Raw genomic sequence first — 20,490 nt, 5'->3', positions numbered from 1 at the left:
TAGATGTCAGTTTCTCCGGAACCATTTGTTGAAAGGCTATCCTCTCCTGTTGACTGTCGCATTTTTGTAAAGTCAGTTGGGCATATTTGTGTGGGTCTGTTTCTGCATTTTCGGTTCTGTACTGTTAATCTATGTTATCTGTCTGCCAATATCGCATTCTTGATTACCGTAGCTGTAAAGCAGGCTTATTAGGTGGCGTGATGGGTTCTCCTACTTTATTTTTAAGAATTGTTTTAGCTATTCTAGTTCCTTTGCCAATCCATGTAAATTTTTGAAAAAGCTCGTCTATGTAAAAACAAAACACGAAAGTCTTATTGAGGGTTTGATAGGAATTACATTAAACCTGTAGATCAGTTTGGGGAGACATGACATCTTTACTGTGTGGAATCTTCCAGTTGAAACAATAGCCATCTCTATCCAAGGGTTCAACCAACCCCAGAGTGCAAAAGCAAAAAATAATACAAGAATGCAAATTTAAATAACAGCATAGCTTTTATACCATGTTAGGTATTTTCAGTAGCCCAGAGATGGTTTGAAGTTCACAGGAGGATGTGCAGATTATATGGACATGCCCTGCTGTTTTCTATTAGGAACTGGAGCATGAGTGGATGGATACCAAGGGATGACTAGATATTTATTTAGGCCTTTGCTTTTATCAATGTTTTGTAGTTTGGGGTTTTTGTTTGTTTGTTTTGTTTTGTGACAGAGTTTGTTCCTGTTGCCCAGGCTGGAGTGCAATGGCGCGGTCTCGGATCACTGCAACCTCCACCTCCTGGGTTCAAGTGATTGTCATGCCACAGCCTCCTGAGTAGCTGGGATTACAGGCACCTGCCACCATGCCTGGCTAATTTTTGTGTTTTTAGTAGAGATGGGGTTTCACCATATTGGCCAGGCTGGTCTCAAACTCCTGCCCTCAGGTGATCTGCTCGCCTCAGCCTCCCCAAGTGCTGGGATTACAGGCGTGAGCCACCACACCCAGCCTGTAGTTTTTGTTTTGTATTACATAAGTCGGCCATGTGTGGTGGGATCACGCCTGTAATCCCGGCACTTAGGGAAGCCTAAAGGTGGGCGAATCAGCTGAGGCCAGGAGTTCAAGACCAACGTGGCCAACATTGTGAAACCCCATCTCTACTAAAAATATAAAAATTAGCCAGGCGTGATGGCGGGCACCTGTAATCTCAGCTACTCAGGAGGCTGAGGCAGGAGAATCACTTGAACCCAGGGAGGTGAAGGTTGCAGTGAGCCAAGATTGCACCACTGCACTCCAGCCTGGGTGACAGAGCAAGACTCTATCTCAGAAAATAAATAAATATGTGTGTGTGTGTGTGTATATATGTATGTATGTATGTGTATATATGTGTGTGTATATATATGTATACACACACACATACCCCTAAGTCATGATTTTGGAGCAATTATAAGTGGTATAGTGTGCTTAATTTTGGCATTCACACGTTGATTGTTAGCATATAGAAATGGGATTGATTTTGTGTGATCTTGCTAAACTTTATGCATTTTTTAAATTCCTTTGGATTTCCTATGTAGATATTTATGTCCTGAAAACAGGAATATTTTTATCTCATCCTTTCAAATCAATATGCTTTTTATTTTGTTATTTACAAACCACTTTATTAAAACATAATTCACATGCCATACGCTTCACCCATTTAAAATGTATGATTCGGCTGGGTGTGGTGGCTCATGCCTGTAATCCCAGCACTTTGGGAGGCCAAGGCCCCCAGATCTTGAGCCCAGGAGTTCAAGACCACCCTGGGCAACAGGCAAAACCCTGTCTCTATTTTTTTAAATACAAAAATTAGCCTCGGTGGCATGCACCTGTCATCCCAGCAACCCAGGAGGCTGAGGTGGGAGGATCACCTAAGCCTGGGAAGTCAAGCCTGCAGTGAACCATGATAGCACCACTGCATTCCAGCCTGGGCAACAGAGTGAGACCCCATCTCACAAAAATGTATGAGTCAGTGATTTTGTCTCTTTGCAGATATATGCAACCATCACCACAATTTTAACATTTTCTAAACCTCATATGCTGTACCTTATAGTTATTACCTGCCTATCTCCCCCCAATCCCCATCATATGCATGCAGCCATTTCTCTATAGATAGAGTTTCCTCTTCTGAACTTTCTTATGAGTTAGATCATACAAGATGTGGTATTTTGGTATTTTGTGACTGGCTTCATTTACTTAGCATATTTTCATGTTTCATGTCACATGTATCAGTATTCATTCCCTTCTTTGGCTGAATAATATTCCATTATATGTTTGTGCCACATTTTGTTTATCCATTCGTCCATTGGTGGACATATGGATTGTTTCCACCTTCTGGCTAATATGAACTGATACAGTTTGGATATTTTGTCCCCTCCAAATCTCATGAAATAGGATCACCAGTGTTGGCAAATGGGGCCTGTTAGGAAGTGTTTGGATCATGGGAACAGATCTGTCATAAATGGCTTGGTGCCATCCTTGTAATGAGTGAGTTCTTGCTCTATATTAGTTCACTTGAAAGCTGCTTGTTTAAAAGAGACTGGGAGCTGCTGCCCTCTCTCTTCTGCCCTCTCTCATCATGTGACATGCCTGCTCCCTGTTCACCTTCTGTCATGAGTAAAAGCTTCCTGAGGCCTTCCCAGGAGCCAAGCAGATGTTGGTACCATGCTTGTACAGCCTGCAGAACTGTGAGACAAATAAACTTCTTTATAAATTATCATCTCAGATATTCTTCTATAGCAATGCAAAATGGACTAATACATGAATAATGCTGCTATAAATATTCCTGTACAAGTTCGAGTATAAATGTATGTTCTCATTTTTCTCCACTACCTAGGAGTGGAATTGCTAGGTCTGTGGTAACTGTGTAGTCATTTAAGGAACTGCTAGACTGTTTTACATTCCCACCAGCAGTGTGGAAGGTTTCAGATCTCTCTACATCCTCAATGGCACTTGTAATTTGAGTTTTATTTTAGCCATGTTAGTGGGTATAAAGTGATTTCTCATTGTGGTTTTTGTTATTTCCCTAATAACTAATGGTTTTCAGCATTTTTTCATTTACTTATTTGGCCATTTGCAGGTCTTTTGGAAGAATGTCTTTTTTAAGATTCAGGGAGTGGCCAGGTGGGGTGGCTCACGCCTGTAATCCCAGCACTTTGGGAGGCCGAGGTGGGCGGGTCATGAGGTCAGGAGATTGAGACCATCCTGGCCAACACAGTGAAACACCATCTCTACTAAAAATACAAAAAAATTAGCCAGGCGTGGTGGTGGGTGCTGTAGTCCCCACTACTCAGGAGGCTGAGGCAGGAGAATGGCATGAACCTGGGAGGTGGAGCTTGCAGTGAGCTGAGATAGTGCCACTGCACTCCAGCCTGGGTGACAAAGTGAGACGCTGTCTCAAAAAAAAAAAAAAGATTTAGGGAGTACATTAGGTGCAGGTTTGTTACATGGGTATACTCTATAATGCTGAGGTTTGGGCTTCTAATGAACCTATTACGCACGTAGTGAACATAGTACCCAGTGGTAGTTTTTCAACCCTTGTCTTCCACCCTCCCCACATTTGGATTCTCCAGTGTCTATTATTTCCATCTTTATGTCCATGTATACCCATCCATTGTTTAGCTCTCATTTATAAGTGAGAACATGCAGTATTTGATTTTCAGTTTCTGAGTTACTTCACTTAGGATAATGGCCTCCAGCTCCATCTTGCTGCAAAGGTGTGTGTATGTGTGTGCACTGGGTAATTTATTAGAAAAGAGGTTTAATTGGCATGTGGTTCTGCAAGCTGTACATGAAGCATAGTGACATGTGTTTCTGGGGAGGCTCCCAGTCGTGGTAGAAGGCAAAGGGGGAACAGGCATGTCACATGGTGAAACAGGAGCAAGAAAGAGAGTGTGTGGAGTGAGGAGATGCCACACACTTTTAAATCACCAAATCTTGGCCGGGCACGGTGGCTCATACCTGTAATCCCAGCATTTTGGGAGGCTGAAGTGGGCGGATCATGAGATCAGGAGATCAAGGCCATCCTGGCCAACATGGTGAAACCCCATCTCTACTAAAATACAAATAATGATAATAATAATAATTAGCTGGGCGTAGTGGCACATGCCTGTAGTCTCAGCCACTCAGGAGCCTGAGGCATGGGAATTGCTTGAATCTGGGAGGCAGAGGTTGCAGTGAGCCGAGGTCACACCACTGCACTCCAGCCTGGCAACAGAGCAAGACTCAGTCCCAAAAAAGACCAAATCTCAAGAGAAAACTGTCTCAAAGACAGCACCAAACCATGAGGGGTCCGTCCCCATGATCCAAACACCTGCCACCAGGCCCCACCTCCAGCATTGGGGATTACAATTCAACATGAGATTTGGGTGGAGACACATACCAGACTATTATGCTGCCATAACAGAATACTGCAAACTGCTGAGTAATTTATAAAGAACAGAACTTGGCCAGGCAGGGTGGCTCATGTCTGTAATCCCAGCACTTTGGAGACCAAGGCAGGCAGATCATGAGATCAGGAGTTCGACACCAGCCTGACCAACATGGTGAAACACCATCTCTACTAAAAGTACAAAAAATTAGCCAGGCGTCGTGTGTGCCTGTAATTCCAGCTACTCGGGAGGATGAGGCAGGAGAATCGCTTGAACCCAGGAGGTGGAGGTTGCAGTGAGCCAAGATCATGCCACTGCACTCCAGCCTGGGCAACAGAGTGAGACTCTCGTCTCAAAAAAAAAGAAAAAGAAAAGGAAATACAAGAAAAGAACTTTACGTAGTTCATGGTTCTGGAGGCTGGGAAGTCCAAGAGCATGGCACCAGCATCTGGTGAGGGTCATCCTATAGCAGAAGGCATCACACAGTGAGATAGCATGCACAAGAGAGAGAAAATGAGGCCAAACATTCTTTTATCAGGGGCTCACCCTTCAGAATCTAAACCATCCCATGTTAACAGCATTAATGATAGCCAAAAACTCATGGTCTAAATGCCTCTTGAAGGTGTCCTACCTCTTAATATTGTTGCAGTGCAGTTAAATTTCAACATGAGTTTAAGAGGGCATATTCAAACCATAGCATGGTGTGAAGTGTCAACTTTGTTTTGCATGTGGCTATCCATTTGTCCCAGCACCATTTGTTGAAAAGACTGTTCTTTCCCCGTATCCCTTTGAATGGTCTTGACACCCTTGTCAAAAATAAGTTGACCATAGATGTGTGGGTCTGCTTCTGGGCTCTCAGTTCTATTCCATTTATGTTTCTATCTATCCTTCTGCAAGTAGCACACTATCTCTTGATTGTTGTTGCTTTGTAGTAAGTACTGAAATTGGGAGGTGGTTTTTGTTTTCAAGATTGTTTGGCTGCTCTAGGTCCCTTGCAATTCTATGTGATTTTTAGAATTAACTCATCCATTTCCACAATGAAGTTGGGAGTCTGATAGGGATTGGGTTGGATCTTTAGATCTTGGGGATTGTTACCATGTTAATGTTAAGTCTTCTGACCCATGAACATGGGATACTTTCATATTTATTTAGATATTCCTTAATTCTTTCAACGTTGTTTTGGAGTTTCCAGAGTATTAGTTTTGAACTACTTTTGTTAAATTTATTCCTGAGTATGTTATTCTTTTTAATGCCAGTTTGAATCAAATTGTTTATTTTTTTAGTTTTAGAAACGGCCTTGCTGTGTTGGCCAGGGTGGCCTCAAACCCCTGGGCTCAGGCAATCTTTCTGCCTCAGCCACCCAAGTAGCTGGGACTATGGGTGTGCACCATCATGCCTGGCTCCTGGAATTTTCATAATCTCAGTGTTGGATTTTCATTGCAAGTTTACAGAAAAACAATTGATTTTTATATATGGATTTTGCATCCTGCAACCTTGCTGAACTATTATAATGTGTCTGTGGGTCTATTTTCTTTTTCTTTTTTTGAGATGGAGTCTTGCTCTGTTGCCCAGGCTGGAGTGCAGTAGCATGATGTCGGCTCACTGCAACCTCCACCTCCTGGGTTCAAGCAGTTCTCCCTACCTCAGCCTCCTGAGTGGATGGGATTACAGGCACCTGCCACCACGCTTGGCTAGTTTTTGTATTTTTCAGTAGAGACAGGGTTTCACCATGTTGGCCAGGCTGGTCTTGAACTCCTGACCTCAGGTGATCCATCCACCTCGGCTTCCCAAAATGCTGGGATTACAGGCATGTGGGTCTATTTTCATGTATTCTTTTTTAGTTCATTGAACTTTCTGGATGTGTAGATTATTGTTCTTCAGTAAATTTGAGAAGTTTTCAGTCATTACTATTTCATATATTTTTCTTTCTCCTTTTTCTTTTCTCTCCTTTTGGTTTTCCCATTATGTGTATGTGGGTGTGCTTAACAGTGTTCACATTCTCTGGAGTTTCTGTTCATTTTTCCTTTTTTTCTGTTATTCAGTTTGTATAATCTCTATCTCTAATCTCTATCAAGTTCACTAATTCTTTCTTCGCCCACTGAAATCTACTGTTCATCCCTCTTGTGAATTTTTTCTTTCAGATATTTTACTTTTCAACTCCATAATTTGCATTTTTAAAAAATTTATATCCAGCCTGGGCAACATGGTGAGACCTCGTCTCTACAAAAAAAAATTTAAAAATTAGCTGGGTGTGGTGGCCCATACCTCAACTACTCAGGAGGCTGAAGTGGGAAGATCACCTGAGCCCCAGAGGTGGAGGCTGCAATGAGCCATGATCACGCCACCGCACTCCTGGGCAACAGAGTGAGAGCCTGTCTCAAAAAAATTTTTTTTAATTAAAAAAATAATTTATATCTCTTTGCTAATATTCTCTATTTGATGGAATATCATCATATATCTTCCATTACTTCTTTAATCATGCTTTCCCTTATTCTATGAACATATTTGTAGTGGTTATCCTGAAATATTTTTCTGTTAAAATCTGTTGCTTACACAGGCAGGTTCTGTTCCTGCATTTTTTTTTTTTTTCTGGTATACTAGTCATACTTTCATTTCTTTGCTAATTTTTTGTTGGAAAGTGGACATTTTAATAACATTAAATAATTGAACAGCACCCAATAGCAACTCTGGGTACAGGTCCAAACCCCCTCCCTTCTGGAGCTTGTATTGCTGTTTGCTTGTTTATTTGCTTAGTGACTAGCTGGATTATTTTGGTGAAGCCTTTACCTCTCCCCTACAATGTTCTGCCTCTGATGGTCCTCTTCAGGGAGGTGCAGCTATGTGTATGCCCACAGTCACCCTGGAATGACAGTGGTTCTGGTAAGGCTCTCCTACTCTCTTTTCCTAATCATGCCCAGCTGTTAAACTCCACTAATTGCCACTCCTAAACTTCACTGTTTGCTCTATTGTTTTCGATAATACTCTGGGCACAAATTCCTCTGCAAACTAATCCAAATTGTGGCCTCTTAGATAGAACAGTTTCAGAGGCCAGTGTTTTATATATTCTTTAATCCCAGTAGGGCTCCACCCAGCTGTCTTATTACCCCATTTTCTCCTGCAAACTAGCCAACCTCCAACCTAGGCTGTATCTTCATTAGATCCATGAATCTCCTTCCAGTTGCTTTTCACCATAATGTCTACTGCTGTTGAGAATACCCTTGGGTTTAAACTTCCTTGTATTCCCTTGCAAGTAAGGTCAGTTCCTATGGGAAGCGATCATGGGCTGTTTTACAACCTGCCTTTCCCCTCCAGGCAAAATCTCTTAAATCAGTGGCAAACTTCTGAGTCACACTCCCACTCTAGGAGCTGAGCAGTCAGTGGAAGGGAGGCAGCAGCCACTCCTGGCATGGAACTGTCACCTCATAAGCCGTGAGAAGGGCTATCAGGACCCTGGTATTCTCAGCATGTCACACCCAAAGTATAGTCCACTTTCCACAAGTAGGGGCTAAGTGGAAGAAGGGAGCCCCACCTCGACCAGACTCACTCAGGACTTACTTCCACAACAGGCAGCTGGGAGAGGGATGTATTTAGATATAACACTGAAGTATTCCCTCTTCCCAGGAAAAAAGCCCTCTGGCTGGGAGATGGAAGAAGAGAATCCTGTGTTCTTGGCAACACCAATCTGGTGTGGAGTCCACCTCCCTTTGCTGGACTGAGTTGTCTTGATTCAATACCACAGACTTGCCTTTCTTACTAAATTCTCATAGATTTTCTTGAATAGATGTTTCTTTTTTTTTTTTTTTTTTTTTAACGGAGTCTCACTCCATCACCCAGGCTGGAGTGCAGTGGCAGGATCTCGGCTCACTGCACCCAACCTCCGCCTCCGGGGTTCAAGCAATTCTCCTGCCTCAGCCTCCCTAGTAGGTAGGATTACAGGCATGCACCATCATACCCAACTAATTTTTCTATTTTTTTTTTTTTTTTTTTAGTAGAGATGGGGTTTCACCATGTTGGCCAGGCTGGTCTTGAACTCCTGATCTCAAGTGATCCATCCACCTTGGTCTCCCAAAATGCTGGGATTACAGGCATTAGCCACCACACCCGGCCTTGAATAGATGTTTCTTCATTTGCTGTTTGCCCTTCAGACCATTTCCAGAAGCTTTAATTTGTTCTCTCTTTCATTTTTATTTTATTGGGCGCTTTCTTTTTCTTTTTTCTTTTTTTTTTTTTTTTTCTGAGACAGAGTCTCACTCTGTCACCAGGCTGGAGTTCAGTGGCGCAATCTCGGCTCACTGCAACCACCACCTCCCAGGTTCAAGTGATTCTCCTGCCTCAGCCTCCTGAGTAGCTAGGACTATAGGCATGTGCCACCATGCCCACCTAATTTTTGTATTTTCAGTAGAAACGGTTTCACCATGTTGGCCAGGATGGTCTTGATTTCTTGATCTCATGATCCGCCCCCCTCGGCCTCCCAAAGTGCTGGGATTACGGGCGTGAGTCACCCCGCCCGGCTTGTTGACCTTTCAACTCAGCTTTATTTATTTATTTTTTTGAGATGGAGTCTCGCTCTGTCGCCCAGGCTGGAGTGCAGTGGCCGGATCTCAGCTCACTGCAAGCCCCGCCTCCCGGGTTCACGCCATTCTCCGGCCTCAGCCTCCCGAGTAGCTGGGACTGCAGGCGCCCATCACCTCGCCCGGCTAGGTTTTTGCATTTTTTTTTTATTTAGTAGAGACGGGGTTTCACTGTGTTAGCCAGGATGGTCTCGATCTCCTGACCTCGTGATCTGCCCGTCTCGGCCTCCCAAAGTGCTGGGATTACAGGCTTGAGCCACCGCGCCCGGCCAGCTTTATTTTTTTTAAATAATTTTTACCAGGCTGAGCGTGGTGGCTCACACCTGTAATCCCAACACTTTGGGAGGCCAAGGTGGGTGGATCACGAGGTCAGGAATTCAAGACCAGCCTGGCCAACATGGTGAAACCCCGTCTCTACTTAAAACACAAAAATTAGCTGGGTGTGGTGGGACCTGTAGTCGCAGCTACTCGGGAGGCTGAGGCAGTAGGATTGCTTGAACCTGGAAGATGGAGGTTGCAGTGAGCCGAGATCGTGCCACTATACTACAGACTGGGTGAAAAAGCAAGACTCTATCTCAAAAAAATAAAAATTAAAATTAATAACAATAATTTTTACCAGTTTCACTGGGGAGCTGCTCAGCAGAACTCCCCATGCTTTCATTCTGGAAGTGAATCTGCCTTTTATTTCTTCTTGCTTAATTGCAAGGGTTAGAAATTCCAATAATATATTGAAATGAGTGGTGAGTACAGACACCCTTGCCTTGTTCCCAATCTTAAAAAGCATTCAATCTTTCACCATTAAGTATGATGTTAGCTATATAAGTTTTTTGTATAAGATCTTTATCAAGTTTATTTTTAACTTGCTGAAAGTGTGTGTGTTTTTTTAAATCATGAAGGATGGTTGTTGTGTCAAACACATTTTCTGTGTCAACTGATACCATAATTTTTCTTCTTTAGCCTGTTGGTGTTGTGGATTATTGTTGATTGATTTTCAACTGTCAAACCAGCCTTGCATACCTGGAATAAATTCCACTTGGTCATGGTGTATATTTTTTTATACATCGTTATATTTGATTTGCCAATATTGAGAATTTTTGTGCCTGAATTCATGAGAGATACTGGTCTGCAGTTTTTGTTTTGGAGGTCTTGGGGGGTATTGACACTTTGTTAGTTTTGACATCAGGATATTTCTTGCCTTATAAAATGAGTTAGGAAGTGTCCCCTTCTCTTTTGTTTTCTGAAAGAGATTGTTTAAAGTTGATGTTAATTCTAATGGTGTGGTGTGTCTGGTTCCTGGGGTACAGCAGGGAGAGATGCCCAGCAGGCAGCCAGGTATGTAGCACTGAGCCTTGAGGCAGGTCTGGGGGAGTCAGAGGGCAGCCCCTGGCTTAATTAGCTCAAAGTTAGAACCCACAGAAGACTGAGGATTTTGAAACCTCCCTCCCTGTCTGTGACAATGGCTACTCTGATTCCCCCCACCCCAATCAGGGGTGATGACAATGTCTCATTCATCTGTCTCCCTGGTGCCTGGCACGGGGGGCGGGGGGTGCTCAGTGAATCTGGGTGGCGCAGTAGCCTGTGTGAAAGCAAGAGGCATTTCAGGAAATTCATGAGGCGGGCTTCTTCCTGGGAGGTGTGGCAGAGGGTGCTGCCAGGAATAGAGGGAAACACTTTCTTCCCTTTTCCTTCTACTGCCTAGGGAAGTGTGGGGGTGGAGGGGAGGTGAAGGGACAGATCAACGAGTTGCCAAGAGACCTGGAGACCGACCCATCCGGGCTGCCTTCCCTGGTGCGCTCTCGCCGGCTCCATCCCTGGTTGCCATGGAGACAGGAGGCGGTTGCCACGGAGACCGACGACTGCCAGGACCAGCCAATCACTCCGGAGCTGCAGCTCCAGGGCTCACCTTTTGGATGGAGGCATCGGCCTGGGCGGGGCCCCCTTCCTCCCCAGGCCCTGCACCTTCTGCTTGGTCAGCGCAGCCACCGACGCCCAAAGCGCTCCGAGCATTCCAGGATCCCAACCACCTCCCCAGTCTCCCACAACCAGGGTTCTGGGGGCGTCCCCGCCTCTTCCCGGCCACGGGCTAATGCCACCCTGAGGCAAGCCAGCTTCCAATTGGCCCTGAAACCCTCCCTCGTTAATGCTGTGGAAAGGGCGGGACCGGGCGCAGGCGCCCACCCCCGCTCCCCCTCGAAACCGCGCACAGCTAGAGGGAGGCCACAGCCGGGTGGGGCGGGGGCGGGGGCGGGGGCGGGGAGGGAGCCCTCTCACCCCCCGCACGCCCTCCGCAGTGCCGGGCGAGCCCGCGCACGCTCACTCGCGGGGACAGGCGGGCGGGGCGGCCTGACGTCACCCACTGCCTCCACCGCCTGGCCGAGGGGCGGTGGCCGCGCAGGCTCGGCGGGGCGGCGGCACCGACTGACAGAGGGTCGGAAGGACTGAGGGACGGGCGGGCGCACGGCCAGGCCATGCCTGGGGAGGCTGCCCGCGCCGAGCTGCTGCTGCCCGAGGCGGACGGACCCGGGCCCCGCACAGGTGAGGCCGTGGCCACTCCGTCCCTGCCTCCAGCGTCTCCCCTCTCCAGCCCGGGTTCTCTTTCCATCGCTCACCTTTCACCCCCTCCCCCATCTCCTCGAGTCCCCTCCCCTTTCCGCGCCCTGTCCTTCCCTCCATCTGAACCCTGCCCCCGCCTCTCCCAGAACTGCGGGGAAGGTGGGGCGCACGACGTGCCCTCCGCGAGCCAGAAAGGACATGGGGGCTTAAGCCCTTGGCCTCTGACCCAGGGATCGTGGGGCTCGCATCCCGCCCGCTGCATCCCGTTGTCCGCACCGAGCTGCCAGCCTGCCGGGGCTGGGCCACTCTGGACAGAGGCAGTGGGTTCTGGAGGCGGGGTGTCCGGCCGATACCCCCAATACGATCAGGTGACCACCGGGAGGGTCCTCAGCTGCACCAGGCCTGTCCTGGGCTGGCGACTGGTCATGGCTCTGGAGGGAGGAGCAGGACTGGCTGGAGCCTGGGAAGCCTGGATGGAGGGCCAGGTTGTGGAAGAAAGGCTAAGTTGGGTCTGGAAAGTGAAAGGCCTTGGGGGAGGTGGCCTGATTAGCAATGGCCCCGGTGTGCAGACCACCTGTCCTTAGGCTGGGTCAACAAATGCTGGTGGAGGCTGATGGGGTCTACCAGGGCCTAGAAAGAGCCCAGCCTGCACAGTCCTGGCGTGGAGGTCAGCCATGTGTGGGTAGGGCCAAGGGCACCTTGCTGTGGGCAAGAAGTCACCCAGAGATGGGACCAGTGCTGGGGCCTGGGGCCTGGTTTGGGGTGACATAGGCTGCTGCCTCTGCTCTAGGTGGGAGGCAGGGAGTGCAGGCCCGGACTTCCCAGCCCCAGGGTCTTGTGCTGGCTCTCTTCTGGCTTGCTTGGTGACCTTGAATGAGATATAAAAACCTTTGGCCTTTGATTTCTGTTCCATCCCAACAGTTCAGCCGTTCCCCTGCCCTGGGGGCCACACCAGGGACCAGAACCAAGAGCCTAGCTTCAGGGCACCCAGTGATGCCCCACCAGCCACGCCCACTCCTGGTGTTGAGTGTCAGGCATGCAGAAACCCAAAGGACCCCTTGTCTCAGGACGCCCTGGCTGTCCCATTACCCCAGCAGCAAAGCCCTCGGGGGACGAGTTTTGGCTGGTGGCTCGGGGTTCAGGGCTCTGATGCTGCTGAGGGGAGCTGGAGCAGCCTGGCAAGAGGGCCCCCCTTCTTTAAGCTTCACCTCTAATCCTGGCTCTGCTTTGCAGATGAGAAAACTGAGGTGCAGGAGATGTCCTGGTCACTAGTGAGTTCAGTAGAGCAGGAGCCACTGGGCAGGCATCTGCAGCCTGGAGAGCTGGTCCCTGTGTGCCGCCCCTCCCCCACCCTGGGCAAGACCTGGCCTGGACTCTGAAGGGCCTTCATTGGATGCTTCAAACGGAGGTGCCTTTGGCCTAGGTCCAAGTGAGGGAGTGGACATAATGGAGACATTTAAAATGAGGCTTATGAGCATTTAGAGCACACAGAAAAATGCTTATGAGATTAGGTTGGGTGAAAACAGCTAGACTCAAAACTGAATGTGCAATGTGATCTCGCCTGTGATAAAATACAGGCCAGTAAAAGTCCAGGAGGCAGAAAACCATAGCGGTGTGGTGTGCCGCAACCTCGGAGGGGTTTTATTCCATCTTCCTGAGTCCCCTTTCCGACCCATGGCTGCTACTTCCTATGTGCATGGACTCCTTTCTCAGCTGGAGGTGTGTTAGCGCACAGACGTTTACTGAGTACCACGGCCTCCTCATACTGAAGCCTGTCCAGGGGGTTGGCGGAGTGCACCATGGGACCCAGAGAAGGCCCACAGGGCAGGGTGGGAACTCCCAGCACCCGGGAAGGAACTGGTGGTCACCCATGGGGTGGCTGCCACCAAGGAGAGGACTTGGCCAGAGGCTGCTGTTGGCCCTCTGAAGCTGTCCCGTGCTCTTGCTGGGCTCCACAGTCCCCCGTTCCTGCCCACCACTGCCCTTGTAGCCAGATGCTCCAACAAAGCCTCCGAGGGACACTTCATCTCTGTTCTCCAGAAACTTGGCTGCGTGTGGTGGCCCCTGGATTCCCCATCTCCCTGGCCGCAGGAGGGGAGCAGGGTCAGAGGGGTCTGGTGAAACCCTGATATGTTGGCCTGAAGTGTAGGTAGCAAGGACAGCAGAGAGAGGAGGCACAGCGAGGCATGAAGCCTGGAACGTTCGAGCTGCGCACGTCGTGCTGGTGCCCCCTGCCTCATGTGGCGCATCTATTGGGAGGTCATGGGATGGGGCTGGCGCTGCCTGGCAGATTCCCACTGCCAGCCCCTCCTGCTGAGCCCAGCTGAACCACACTGATTCTGTGGAATGAAAACTGCAATCCAGTCTCCTCAGAGAGGCTGAAATGCTAGTTCTTTGCTGAGCTGTCCTTGAGGAAATCCGCTGAGCAGGTCTGTTCATGACTCCCAGCAGCACTTCCCTCAAAACCCCTCTCTAGGAAACTGCTAGTAGCTGCTCTCTGCTGTCAAAACTCTTGGAAGTTCTCCCTCAAACGCAGCGCGCACAGCATCTTCTCTTTTCTCTCCTGCCTTCCTGGGTCTGCCTTCCTCTGGGCCCTATGCAGCGGAAATTCATCTCCCCAGGCCTGGCCCTTGCCTGGGAGATGCATCCAGGGGCACCTCACAATCTTCTCTATCTCCACAGATCTGTCCTGCGATGCAGCTGCTGCCACCACCATCCTGGGAGGGGACCGGCGGGAGCCCTGTGCTCTGACCCCAGGGCCCAGCCACCTGGCCCTCACGTTCCTGCCCAGCAAGCCGGGCGCCCGGCCCCAGCCTGAGGGAGCCAGCTGGGATGCAGGGCCTGGTGGGGCACCCTCAGCCTGGGCAAATCCAGGGGAGGGCGGCCCGAGCCCCATGCTCCTTCCTGAGGGCCTGTCTTCCCAGGCTCTGTCCACCGAGGCTCCTCTCCCGGCCACCCTGGAGCCCCGGATTGTGATGGGAGAGGAGACGTGCCAAGCCCTCCTGTCACCCAGGGCTGCCCGGACAGCGCTCAGGGACCGGGAGGGTGGGCATGCAAGCCCAGACCCACCCCCCGAGTTGTGTTCTCAGGGTGATCTTTCTGTGCCTTCCCCTCCCCCAGACCCTGATTCCTTCTTTACACCTCCCTCCACCCCCACCAAGACCACCTATGCCCTGCTTCCCGGCTGTGGGCCCCTTGGAGATGCGGGGGACTCAGAGGCTGAGCTGTGGGATGAGCTGCTGGACTCGCCCCCGCCCTCACCCTCGGGCTCCTACATTACGGCCGATGGGGACAGCTGGGCCTCTTCACCCTCCTGTTCCCTCAGCCTGCTGGCTCCAGCTGAAGGGCTGGACTTCCCCTCAGGCTGGGGCCTGTCCCCCCAGGGGTCCATGGCGGATGAACGAGAGCTGCACCCTGCCGGAACCCCAGAGCCCCCCTCCTCTGAGTCCAGCCTCTCTGCAGACAGCAGCTCCTCCTGGGGCCAGGAGAGCCACTTCTTTGACCTGGACTTCCTGGCCAATGACCCGATGATCCCTGCAGCCCTCCTACCCTTCCAGGGCAGCCTCATCTTCCAGGTGGAGGCAGTGGAGGTGACACCGCTATCCCCAGAGGAAGAAGAGGAGGCTGTGGCGGATCCCGACCCAGGTGGGGACCTGGCTGGGGAGGGTGAGGAGGACAGCACGTCCGCCTCCTTCCTGCAGTCGCTGTCTGACCTGTCCATCACGGAGGGCATGGATGAGGCCTTTGCCTTCCGAGACGACACCTCTGCAGCCTCCTCTGATTCAGACTCAGCCTCCTACGCAGAGGCAGATGACGAGAGGCTGTACAGCGGGGAGCTCCATGCCCAGGCCACCCTCCTCCAGGACAGTGTCCAGAAGACAGAGGAGGAGAGCGGAGGTGGGGCCAAGGGGCTGCAGGTTCAGGAAGGGACTATGTGCTGGGCCCTGGAGGCTGCACCTCAGACCCCAGACAGAGGGGCCCATCTCTCCCAGAGACAGGAATCCATCTCAGAAGTAACAGAAGAGGGCCTTGCTTTAGGCCAGGAGTCCACTGCCACTGTGACCCCTCACACTCTGCAGGTAGCCCCAGGCCTCCAGGTGGAGGCGGCTACCAGGGTGACCCCTCAGGCTGGGGAGGAAAAAGCAGACTCCACCACTGGACAAGCATCTGCTGCCATGGCAATGCCTCAGCCCTCCCAGGAGGGCATCAGTGAGATCTTAGGCCAAGAGTCTGTCACTGCAGAAAAACTTCCAACTCCACAGGAAGAAACAAGCCTCACATTGTGTCCAGACTCTCCTCAGAACTTGAAGGAAGAAGGAGGGCTGGACCTCCCCTCTGGCCCAAAGCCTATAGCTGCAGCCTCACTTATGCCCCAGCAGGCTGAAGAGGACCTCACCTTACCCCAGGACCCCGCTGTGACACCACCTCTGCCTCTGCAAGACATGGATCTCTCGTCAGCCCCGAAGCCTGTGGCTGCAGCCACGACTGTCCCCAGGAAGGCTGAAGAGGACCTCACCTTACCCCAGAGCCCCGCTGTGACACCACCTCTGCCCCTACAAGATACAGATCTCTCGTCAGCCCCGAAGCCTGTAGGTGCAGCCTCGCTTGTGCCCCAGCAGGCTGAAGAGGACCCCACCTTACCCCAGGACCCCGCTGTGACACCACCTCTGCCCCTACAAGACACAGATCTCTCGTCAGCCCCGAAGCCTGTGGCTGCAGCCACGATTGTCCCCAGGCAGGCTGAAGAAGGCCTCACCTTACCCCAGGGCCCTGCTGTGACACCACCTCTGCCCCTACAAGACACAGATGTCTCGTCAGCCCCGAAGCCTGTGGCTGCAGCCACGACTGTCCCCAGGCAGGCTGAAGAGGACCTCACCTTACCCCAGGACCCCACTATTATACCACCTCTGCCCCTACAAGACACAGATCTCTCGTCAGCCCCGAAGCCTGTGGCTGCAGCCACGATTGTCCCCAGGCAGGCTGAAGAAGGCCTCACCTTACCCCAGGGCCCTGCTGTGACACCACCTCCGCCCCTACAAGACACAGATGTCTCGTCAGCCCCGAAGCCTGTGGCTGCAGCCACGACTGTCCCCAGGCAGGCTGAAGAGGACCTCACCTTACCCCAGGACCCCACTATTATACCACCTCTGCCCCTACAAGACACAGATCTTTCGTCAGCCCCGAAGCCTGTAGATGCAGCCTCGCTTGTGCCCAGGCAGGCTGAAGAGGACCCCACCTTACCCCAGGGCCCCGCTGTGACACCACCTCTGCCCCTACAAGACACAGATCTCTCGTCAGCCCCGAAGCCTGTGGCTGCAGCCACGATTGTCCCCAGGCAGGCTGAAGAGGACCTCACCTTACCCCAGGACCCCACTATTATACCACCTCTGCCCCTACAAGACACAGATCTCTCGTCAGCCCCGAAGCCTGTGGCTGCAGCCACGATTGTCCCCAGGCAGGCTGAAGAAGGCCTCACCTTACCCCAGGGCCCTGCTGTGACACCACCTCCGCCCCTACAAGACACAGATGTCTCGTCAGCCCCGAAGCCTGTGGCTGCAGCCACGACTGTCCCCAGGCAGGCTGAAGAGGACCTCACCTTACCCCAGGACCCCACTATTATACCACCTCTGCCCCTACAAGACACAGATCTTTCGTCAGCCCCGAAGCCTGTAGGTGCAGCCTCGCTTGTGCCCAGGCAGGCTGAAGAGGACCCCACCTTACCCCAGAGCCCCGCTGTGACACCACCTCTGCCCCTACAAGACACAGATCTCTCGTCAGCCCCGAAGCCTGTAGGTGCAGCCTCGCTTGTGCCCCAGCAGGCTGAAGAGGACCTCACCTTACCCCAGGACTCTGCTATGACACCACCTCTGCCTCTGCAAGACACAGGCCCCACCTCAGGTCTAGAGCCTCTGGCTGTGGCCACCCCTCAGACCTTGCAGGCAGAAGCAGGCTGCACCCCAGGGACAGAGCCTGTGGCCACCATGGCTCAGCAGGAAGTAGGTGCGGCCTTAGGCCCCAGGCCAGCACCTGAGGAGAAGAATGCAGCCCTCTCTAGAGTACCGGAGCCTGCAGCCTTGGACCAGGTCCAACAGGATGACCCACAGCCAGCTGCAGAAGCTGGGACACCTTGGGCCGCACAGGAAGATGCGGATTCGACTTTGGGCATGGAGGCCCTCTGTCTCCCTGAGCCTGCCTCTGGTGCTGGGAAGGAAGTAGCAGAAGCCCTTTCTAGGCCTGGATGGGAAGCATGTCTGGAAGCCCTAGTGCACACAAGTGATGGGGCTAAGCCTGACTCACCCCAAAAGGAGACCCTGGAGGTTGAGAACCAGCAGGGAGGAGGCCTCAAGCCACCGGCACAGGAACATGGACCCGGGTCAACACTTGGAGGTGCAGGGGAGGTCCCCGAGGCACCTCCTGCTGCCTGCCCTGAGGTCAGCCAGGCCTGGCTCCTGAGCCCAGCCAGGGAAGGAAGAGGCCTGAGTGGCAAGTCCACACTGGAGCCCACGCTTCCCTCAGCTGTGGCCACAGAGGCCAGTCTGGACTCCTGCCCAGAATCTTCAGTAGGGGCTGTGTCCAGGCTGGACAGAGGCTGCCCTGACGCACCTGCCCCCACATCTGCACCAACCTCCCAGCAGCCGGAGCCTGTGCTGGGAGGCTGCCCTGATGCACCTGCCCCAATGTCTACACCAACCTCCCAGCAGCTGGAGCCTGTGCTGGGTCTGGGCAGTGTTGAGCGACCCCACAAAGCACCCAGTGTCCTTGGCCCCCTCTTGCTGCAGCCCCCAGAAAACCTTGGCAAGGGTCTGCCCAGCGCATCCCCGGACAGGCCCCTGGGCCCTGATCTTTCTGCTCCTGGTACCCTTGCTGGGGCAGCCCTACCCCCACTGGAGCCCCCAGCCCCCTGTCTGTGCCAGGACCTCCAGAAAGACTCCGTGGAAGAAGAGGAGCCCCCAGGCTCTCTGGGCCTCCCAACGCCCCAGGCAGGAGCCCAGCCTGCCGCTGCTGCTGTCTCAGGAACCACACAGCCTCTGGGGACTGGGCCGCGAGTCAGCCTCTTGCCTCACTCCCCGCTCCTCAGCCCCAAGGTGGCCTCCATGGATGCCAAAGACCTGGCCTTGCAGATCTCGCCGCCTTGCCAAGTGCCTCCTCCCTCTGGGCCCCAGAGCCCAGCTGGCCCTCAAGGGCTCTCGGCCCCCGAGCAGCAAGAGGACGAGGACAGCCTGGAGGAAGGTAAGGGGGAGGGTAGGATTGAAGTGCCCTGGGGCTTGGGTCAACTGGACTCTTCCTTAGAGCTGTCCTGGGCTGGAGGGCCCCTGAGGTGGTGGGGTGGGGGGCCCAGACCCCACAGTCACCATGGGGAGCTGGCACTGCTTCCTCTGGCCCTGATGTGGCAGCAGGGCCAGGGTCCTGAATCCCCTTCCCCACCACCTAGAAGCAAAAGGCCATCCTCACACCTCTCCCCTTCCCCAGACTCGCCTCGGGCCCTGGGCTCGGGTCAGCATTCGGATAGCCACGGGGAGTCGTCAGCCGAGCTGGACGAGCAGGACATCTTGGCTCCTCAGACCGCGCAGTGTCCAGCCCAGGTGCCCAGTCCAGGGAAGAGGGTGGGCCTCTGGGAGGGCCCCACATCCCACCCACGGATGCTCAGCCCTCACCTTTTCCCAGGCCCCAGCAGGCAGCAGTGAGGAGACCATCGCCAAAGCCAAGCAGAGTCGCAGTGAGAAGAAGGCCCGAAAGGTGGGCTGGTGGTTTCCCCTGGGACCTCAGGCCTGGGACCATCTCTGTGGGGAACATCCTTACCAAGACCCTCACACTCCATGGCTAATGAAATCCCATCCATCGGGGGCCTTTGGATCCATGCCAGTAACCCACACACCTTCCCCTAAACAGCTGAGGCTGGAATGTCATGAGAGGGCCCTTGTAGACTGAGGCTCATGGGGAGGGACCAACCACCAGCCCAAGGTCTTGGGGAAGTTGGCGGTGGACACTTTGCCTTCCTGGGCACTGTGCTGCTCTCCTCCCCCGACGTGGGTCAACACCAGGTCTGAGCCCCCCTCTGCCCTCTACTCCCAGGCAATGTCAAAGCTGGGCTTGCGGCAGATTCAGGGAGTCACCAGGATCACCATCCAGAAGTCCAAGAACATCCTCTTTGTCATCGCCAAGCCTGATGTCTTCAAGAGCCCAGCCTCAGACACTTATGTGGTCTTTGGCGAGGCCAAGGTCTGGGTGGAGGCTGTGGTGGACTGGGGGGTCCGAGGGACGGGGGACAAGGGGGGTCACAGGCTCTACTGACCCAGCCGTCTTCTGTGTTGCAGATTGAGGACCTGTCCCAGCAAGTGCACAAAGCTGCAGCTGAGAAGTTTAAGGTGCCCTCAGAGCCCTCGGCCTTGGTCCCTGAGTCAGCACCCAGGCCCCGGGTGAGGCTGGAGTGCAAGGAAGAGGAAGAGGAGGAGGAGGAAGAGGTGAGGTGCAGAGGCTCCAGGACCTCTTGGGGGTTGTGGGAGGCACTACACAGGGGCTCTGCCCCAGGGACCTCAAGCAGCTCCAGCCACTTCCCTGCTCTCCCAACTCTAGGTGGACGAGGCGGGGCTGGAACTGCGTGACATTGAGCTGGTGATGGCGCAGGCCAATGTGTCCAGGGCCAAGGCCGTGCGGGCTCTGAGAGACAACCACAGTGACATTGTCAACGCCATCATGGTGAGCACTGGCCCCTTTCCCTGCCCCCGAGCTGTCCCCAAGGGCCTCGAGGGGTCCTGATGTTGGCTCTATTGGGGGACACTTCCCCCAACATGACTGTCTCTTTCTGCAGGAACTGACCATGTAGCCACTGACCGGAAGCTGGAGCCATCCTACGCCTTCCCTCAGCTCTGCTACTCAATAAATTGGTGTCCCTCCATTGCCCTCTGGTGTCTCCTCGCCCTCTGGAGTCCCATCATCACCATCTGGCATCCCTTCACTTCCCTCTGGTGTCCCTTCACCACCCTCTGAT

At 52.6% G+C, this 20,490-nt stretch overlaps 1 protein-coding gene across 1 annotated transcript; it reads left to right on the top strand.

Annotated features, from left to right (window-relative positions):
• Positions 1-11,303: 11,303 nt before the first annotated feature.
• On the top strand, positions 11,304-20,400 carry LOC105494246 (NAC alpha domain containing). Its single transcript, XM_071095141.1, has 8 exons — positions 11,304-11,483; positions 14,184-18,731; positions 18,972-19,084; positions 19,167-19,238; positions 19,575-19,721; positions 19,817-19,963; positions 20,076-20,198; positions 20,311-20,400. The coding sequence occupies exons 1-8, from the start codon at positions 11,417-11,419 to the stop codon at positions 20,323-20,325; spliced, it is 5,232 nt and encodes a 1,743-aa protein (XP_070951242.1). The 5' UTR covers positions 11,304-11,416; the 3' UTR covers positions 20,326-20,400.
• Positions 20,401-20,490: the final 90 nt, after the last annotated feature.

This window comes from Macaca nemestrina, chromosome 4 (assembly GCF_043159975.1).
Source record: "Macaca nemestrina isolate mMacNem1 chromosome 4, mMacNem.hap1, whole genome shotgun sequence".
NCBI classification, from domain to species: Eukaryota; Metazoa; Chordata; class Mammalia; order Primates; family Cercopithecidae; genus Macaca; species Macaca nemestrina.
The sequence above is the reverse complement of the archived record's forward strand: the minus strand, read 5'-3'. Positions and strand labels throughout refer to the sequence as shown.